At 36.2% G+C, this 7,995-nt stretch overlaps 1 protein-coding gene across 2 annotated transcripts in view; it reads left to right on the plus strand.

The window, feature by feature from the left end:
- Positions 1-7,995, plus strand: part of BEND5 (BEN domain containing 5) — a 1,007,185-nt gene that overhangs the window by 60,524 nt on the left and 938,666 nt on the right. For both annotated transcript variants that reach the window (XM_005872514.2, XM_005872513.2), the window contains exon 2: positions 379-501. In XM_005872514.2, the coding sequence (XP_005872576.1) occupies positions 379-501 (123 nt within the window). The remainder of the gene's footprint in view (positions 1-378; positions 502-7,995) is intronic.

Here is a 7,995-nt window from a genome sequence, read left to right on the forward strand (position 1 = left end):
AATTAAATGAACTTTTTTGGATTTCAGTAGTTATACTAGATATTTTTTATATAATTCTCAGTAAAATGTTGGAACATGGTTTCCTCTTCCTTTTTTTTTTTATGGATGAGAGAAACTGAAGCTAAAGGGATTAAATTGATTGCTTTGTATCACAGAGAATTAGTATGTAGTACACATGAGATTTGAGCCCGTATCTTTCTAGTTTCAAAATGCATTCTCTTTGTACTCTACTGCAATATGTAGTTAATTTCTTGTTGCTGGTATTAACACAAAAGGACAGGGGAGGGGGCAAATTAATGATAAAAATCTAATTAGACTTCTATTACTAAATACATTTTTATTTCTGTTTAACATGGGCCAATTTTTTTAAAAAAATAGGCAATGATTTGGGAAAGGACGATGCCATCGGAGGGAATGTGAACAAATATATGGTGCTTCCAACTGGATACTGTGGACAGCCCAAGAAAGGACATCTTGTCTTTGATGCTTGCTTTGAGAGTGGTGAGTGTATTAAAGGCCTTTGCTTTTGATCTTGTCTGGTGAGGGTTTTTTAGAATCTATTCCCACCTAAATGTGATTCAGTCCATTTAATATTTCACCAGAATGAAACAAGCTGTCAGAGGAAAATCAATTTTGATGGGATTAACTTGGAAATACTTAAAATGAGATGCGATGTTTTTTTTGCTATAAATTATTAGAAATATACAGGTAATAATGGTGAACATTTGTATAGTATCTTATATTTTATAAAGTACTTATCTAGATCTTATTTGTCTGGGATAGAACTAATATAATTTGACTGACTATATGGTAAATCAATTATTGAATATTTATTATATCTGGTTTTGTATGACATTCACACAGAACTTAATTATTGTGAGACAGGAGGCTTTTCTGTAAAGAAATGATGAGAGAACAGATTCTATTGAACACAAACAAAACAGCAAAAGTAATAATGCATCATAATCAATAAATGCTTGTGGGTATCCTAAATGGGGAGATCAGGACTTGATTGTGAATTCCCATCCAGTAGGTATTTGATCTTTTTAAAATTTTTATGCCCTGAACCTCATATTCTACTATGAATAGCAAACAGTATGTATTCAGAATATGTTGAAAATATTAATGAGAAAAGTAACATAATTTCATTTTTAAAATAATTAATTTTATTGATTTCAGAGAGGAATGGAGAGGGAGAGGGAGAAAGAGATAGAAATATCAATGATGTGAGAGAATCATTGATTGACTGCCTCCTGCATGCCCCACACTGGGAAACGAGTCTGTAGTCCAGCCATGTGCCCCGGCCAGGAATCCAACCATGACCTCCTGGTTCTTAGGTTGACACTCAACCACTGAGCCATGCTGGCTGGGCATTTTTGTTTTTGAATAGTGTGCATGCATGTGCGTGTGTGTGTGTGTATGTGTGAAGGGATATGCCAGCTCTCTGAATCCTATGAACATCTGTTATTTATACCAGCTATTGAAAACTTGTTTATCCAGAGGTTTGCTCTTAGTTTACTCCATGTTGTCTTAGTTTGCTAGGGCTACCATACATAACAAAGAGCCACAAACTGAGTGTCTTAAACAACAGAAATTTATTGTCTCACAGTTCTGAGATCAAGGTGTTGTCAGGCTTGGTTCATTCTAAGGGTTTTTGGGAAGAATCTGTTCTATGCCTCTTCTCTAGCTTCTGGTGGTTTGCTAGCGATTTCTGTTGTTCTTTGGTTTGTAAAAGCATCACCTTAATTTATGTCTTCATTTTCACATGATGTTCTCTCTATGTGTATGTCTGTCTCTAAATACTCTCCCCATTTTTTTTATAAGGACACCAGCCATATTGGATTAGGGCTCACACTAATGACCCCATTTTAATTTGATTACTTCTGTAGAGACCTTTTCTCATAGTAAGGTCTCATTATGAGGTTCTGGGGAGTTAGGATTGAAACATATGAAGTTTTCTGGGGACACAATTCAACTCATAACACAGAATTGTAGTGTTGTCCTTCCAGTCAGATATGAGCACTGTCTACACTGTTAGGAACAATGTTTCCTACTTTTTTTGAATCTAGTATTATTATCTTATCCAGGAATTCACTTGGTGCCTAGAAAATACTTTTTGAATTCTTTTTACTTTAGGGTAAGGCAGTGGTTCTCAACCTTCTGGCCCTTTAAATATAGTTCTTCATGTTGTGACCCAACCATAAAATTATTTTCGTTGCTACTTCATAACTGCAATGTTGCTACTGTTATGAATCGTAATGTAAATATCTGATATGCAGGATGGTCTTAGGCGACCCCTGTGAAAGGGTCGTTCGACCGTCAAAGGGGTTGTGACCCACAGGTTGAGAACCGCTGGGTTAAGGTGTGATGGGTTTTTACAATAATTCTATGAGTAGGAATTATTTTATACCTACAGTATGAAATAATCCAGATTCATTTTCTATAACACCCTTTCCTTCACTATACTCATCTTTTTCCATCCCTTACCGAAAAGCTCAGTACAAGAAATTGCCCATCTGACCACAAAGTAACTAAGTGAATAATGCATATTTCTCCCCAAATGTATGAACAGTTGGTTATATCAACTGGATTTGTTTTAGCAGTGCATCAGTCTTGCAGTATAGTAGAGTGGCTAAGTGACACCCTCTGGAATCAGGCTGCAGTTCAAATCCTGACTTGAATCCTGGGTCACGGTTTCCTCATTTGTAATGGTGAATGACGCCTACCTTATATCTTAATTGAAGAAAAATAAATATATATTTCATTGTTTAAAAAAATTAAGCCCATTTTACTAAAATATATACACAATAATAAATATTTAAAAATGGATAAATGAGGAGATATCATAAAGGGGAAATAGCAAAAGAAAATTCAGCTGGATGAGTACATAAAATGTATGCTATGAAACCCATAAATTTGCTATAGATAGGTTACAAGTTTAACTGTGACTTTTCTGGCAGCCAGTTAATAAGATAAAAATAAATCAGGTACTGAGATCTGGTAGAAACCCTTCCTAATGAGCTTCCCAAAGCATATACTGAAATATGATGAATAGCATCCTCAACAGTATCCCTATGGTCTCTACAACAGTATGTTTCATAGAGGTGTATTTTGTAACATCCTTCAATATAGGATGAGGGCATAATGCTAAAGGGCATTTTAGTAAAAGCAATTCAGTTACCACTTGAAACAATTTGTTTGATATATGCAGCCTTCATTTTATCTATCTGTTTATTTATTTTTCCTTTTTATTGAATTTATTGGGGTGAGACTGGTTAATTCAAGGATTAATTTGAGATTATTTAAAACAGGAAAGTCAGAGGGCTTTTATTTATGTGCTAATTCTGAGCTACTGGCTGTGGTTTCCTGGTATGCTGTGTTGAAAAGGATTCTGTAAGTGTATCTGGACTTACTGGAAAGGAGTTAGGTGATTAATAGATTCAATAATGGGGAGTATTGACTCATATAGATTAAGTATATTCCTTTCAGGTAATCCTCCATAAAATTTTTTCTCCGTTTGGAGTTGTTGGATTTGTGAAGTGCCTAGTACGTTTCCTGGCCCTGAGATAATGGATAATTAATGTTTTTCTTATGAGAAATGAAGTCTGCAGGTCAAATATGAACTTTCCTATGAATCCCTGATCTGTTTTTTTCCATATACACCTCCTTATAAGTATATTTCCCTTGAGAAAATAGCCATACCACTCTAATTTTATTTTCCTAGAGATATTTGAGACTTTTTATGATTTTTAAAAACTTCTTTTGTTCTCTTCTATTAGTAACCAGCTTTAGGACAGAATATGAGTCTGATTAATCCCTGTTCTTCCACAGAACCAAGCAGAGTGCTTACAAAATTAAGCACTACATTAATACTGTATTTATTTATTGAATGAAGTAATTTGAGCAACAGAAAGATGGGGAAAGATTAACTTTCCAGTAGCTTTGATGAAAAAGTTATATTTAATTGCTGCTTATTTCCTAATCCACCAACTTCTCTGAAGTTTTTATACCTTTGCAGATACTGTTTTCTTTACCTGGTAAAATGTTAATTAAGACTCAGTCCAGCATTTCTTCCTTTGAGAAACAGTACATCTCAGGCAAGTTTGGCTATCTGTATCTCTGTATTTACAATCACCTCTTAAGCTATTCTCTGATAGCCCTTATTGCATTGCAGTCATTTAATTGTGTTTCTTTTTCCTTATCACTAAAAGTGCCTTGAATTCAGGGATGGTTTCTTATTAATTTTTTCTCCCAGCACCTAGTATACTATCAGTCATTTAATAAGGAACTTGATAAATATATGAATAAATGAGGGATGACAGAGAATGAACAAAATAATCTTCATAAAGTGAAATTTTAAGATTGATAAAAATATTTTACATTTATATAAAAAATTAACAGCAAAAAGAATATTAAGGAAAAAACAATAAAAATGATCACTTATTTATTGCTTGCCAGATACTATCATAAGTGACATATACATAGCTTATCTCATTTAATACTCACAAAACCTTCTGAGGTGTTAAATCTCTCTCTATAGGTTTGGAAACTGATGTTCAGAAATGTAAATCTGTTTACCTTGAAGTGCATGACTGACAAATGGTGTAGCTGAATATGAAACTGAGAATTTTCTAGCTCTAAAGGCCATACTTTTAACCATTATCTATATATATAAAAGCCTAAGTGACCAAACGATCGAACGACTGGTCAACTGGTCGCTATGATGCGCACTGACCACGAGGGGGCAGACGCTCAACACAGAAGTTGCCCCCTGGTGGTCAGTGTGCTCTGACAGCGGGAGCGCCGCTTAGCTGACTGACTGGTGCCAGACGCCAGGCTCATGGCTGGCAAGTGCAGCTGCGGTGGCCCAAGCCTCTCCTGCCTCCACGGCAGTGCTACCACACAGCAGCAGTGGCAGGCACAGTGGGGCCAGGATGAGCGTCAGCGGCATGGCACCCGCCTGGACTTGGACTCTTCCCCGGCCGCCTGCCGCTTCCTGCACTACATCCCTAAGGGAATGTCGGACTGCTGGCTTTGGCCAGATCCCCGCCGGCCAGATTGGGCAGAAACCAGCAGTCCAACATCCCCCGAGGGGTCCTGGATTGCAAGAGGGGATGGGCCAGGCTGAGTGAGCCTGAGATATTTAATATGTTGTTTAAATTACTGTTGAAAGCAGAAGGGTCAGTGAAATAAAGGTATGGGTCAGTATTTGCATACTATTTCAAAAAAATGGAAATAAAAAATTAAAACTTTTAATTCCTCTAATGGAATTTACTATTTCACTTGTGTATTCTGTAAAAATTAACATTATGTTTCCTTTTGATAGAAATTATCTTCATTCATGGCACAGTATGAAAATGTGTCAAGACTACATTAGAAACCAGGGTTTTTAGCTTAATGTCTTACCTAAACTTTTCTTTGTTTAGATGTCTAAATGGACTTTATGAGGAATAATTGGCAAATATAAATGTATATATTTAAAGTATACAATGTGATGATTTGATATACATATATACATAATAGGGCAAAAGTATGTTTACAGTTGTGAGTACATAAAACAGAGTTTATTGTATTGTTATTAATTATTGTATTATTTTTATACAAACAACTGTAAACCTGCTGTTGTCTCACACTGTATCTATATATATAAAAGCCAAGTGACCTGAACAGTGAAACAACTGGAATGACCAGAATGACAGGTTGCTATGACATGCACTACAGCGTCCAACCGCCTGGATGGGGGCCCCGATCGGCCCCCCAACTTCCCACGGCCCCTCCCCCTGATTGGCCTGCCCCTGGCTGGCCCCCCAAACCCCAATCAGCAGTGGGGTCAGCCAGTCAACCTTCCGTGGCCCCTCCCCCTAGCTGGCCCGATCCCGATTGGCCCTCATGTGGGTGGGTGGGCCAAACCCCACCTGTGCACGAATTCATGCACCAGGCCTCTAGTTATAGAATAATTACCAAGATCAAGATATTAACACATCCTTCACCTCACATAGTTAATTAACATAGTTAACTTTTTCACGTGTGTGGCGAGTGTTTAAGATCTACTCAGCAACTTTCAAGTATACAATACCATATTAGGAACTATAGTTACCAAGCTGTTCAACAAGTCCTCACTTAACTTGTCAGTAGGTCTGTGATTTGAAGCAAAAAGACGTAAATGAATTTTACCATAGGTTAATTGATATAAACAGCAGCTAAATTCCTATAGCATCTCATCAGAATTATATCAAAGCTATAATACCAAAAACACAGGTTTCGATTTCAGATAGACTTGGGTTGATATACAAACTTTGGTACTTACTGGTAAGTCATGCTGATGATATCACTTAAAGTTTATTCATCTACAAAACTAGGACAATAAATTATTATTATTGAATCTATGTAAATTAGGGATAATATATAAAATAGACATAGCACAACATCTGGCAATCAAATTTAGGTAGTAATTCTGGTACAAACCTCTCTCTGGTTCATCTTCCACAATGCCTCCAAAGCTAAAATGGAAATCATCTGATCATATTATTTTATTGCTTAAAATTTTTCATTACTCACTGTTGTCCTCAGGACAAAATCCAAACATTTTATTTTAACAATGTCAGTAACATAAGATCTGATACAAATTTCCTTCTTACTAATACTATCACTTCATTCCAGAACATGCCATCTTACAAGGCCATTATCTCTTTTAGAGAAAAAAATTGCACATTTATGAGCAAAAGCATTGCTTTGAAACATAAAGGAATGTTTCACTATGTCTAGAACTTCTATTGGAGAAATATTGGTAGCTGTGAAACTATAGGTGAATAATTTAATTCTATTTGTTTCTGATTCATAAGTGAAACAAAGCTGAACTTTTAAAGTGGTGTTTCTATTTAAAAAATTTTTTTTTACCTCTGCCCTCGCTGGTGTGGCTCAGTTGTTTTGGAGTCATCCAGTGCACCAAAAGGTTTCTGGTTCAATTCCCAATCAGGGCAAATGCCTGGGCTGCCAGCTCCACTCCTGGTAGGGGGCTTGCAGGAGGTATTGATGGATGTTCCACTCTCACATCGATGTTTCTCTCTTCTCCCTTCCCCTCTCTCTAAAAAATCAATAAATTATCTTTAATAAAAATTATTTCTGACCTTTTTACTGAATTATATCTAATATACATGGTATGGTTATGTATCTCCTTGGATTTTTTCCCTTTCCTATTTCCTCTACCTCCAATTTGAGGAAGAAGTAGAATATTTCATTCCCAAATAACTTTGATGACTTTTCCCACAATAAAATTTTTAAACCTAAGAACTGTGTTTAATGAAATCCTGCTCTTCAACTGCTCTTTCAAATCAACTCAGACACTGCTTTGAAGGGGACTTCGAGTACACAGGAATCATCTTATTATGCTTTAGTAGTGACAGAACTGCAAAACAAGGGGACACATCACTTAATTAAATGTGGTCGATTGAGTTTGGTTATAGACCTCATCTTTCCAATGAAGATTTAAGGTACTACTTGAATGATTACAGTATACTAGTTTAAAAACTGACATACTAGTAAGTATGTATTTTTTTTAAATAAATATTTATTGTTCAGATTATTACAGTTGTTCCTCTTTTTTCCCCCCATAGCTCCCCTCCACTCAGTTCTCACCCCACCCTCTGCCCTTACCCCCTCCCCCACTGTCCTCATCCATAGGTGTACAATTTTTGTTCAGTCTCTTCCCACATCCCCCACACCCCTTTTCCCCCCGAGAATTGTCAGTCCATTCCCTTTCTATGTCCCTGATTCTATTATATTCAACAGTTTACTCTGTTCATTAGATTTTTTATTCACTTGATTTTTAGATTCACTTGATAGATATGTATTTGTTGTTCATAATTTTTATCTTTACCTTTTTCTTCTTCTACCTCTTCTTAAAGAATACCTTTCAGCATTTCATATAATACTGGTTTGGTGGTGATGAACTCCTTTAGCTTTTTCTTATCTGTGAAGCTCTTTATCTGACCTTCA

The sequence above is a fragment of the Myotis brandtii genome, unplaced genomic scaffold, assembly GCF_000412655.1.
Source record: "Myotis brandtii unplaced genomic scaffold, ASM41265v1 scaffold382, whole genome shotgun sequence".
Classification (NCBI taxonomy): Eukaryota; Metazoa; Chordata; class Mammalia; order Chiroptera; family Vespertilionidae; genus Myotis; species Myotis brandtii.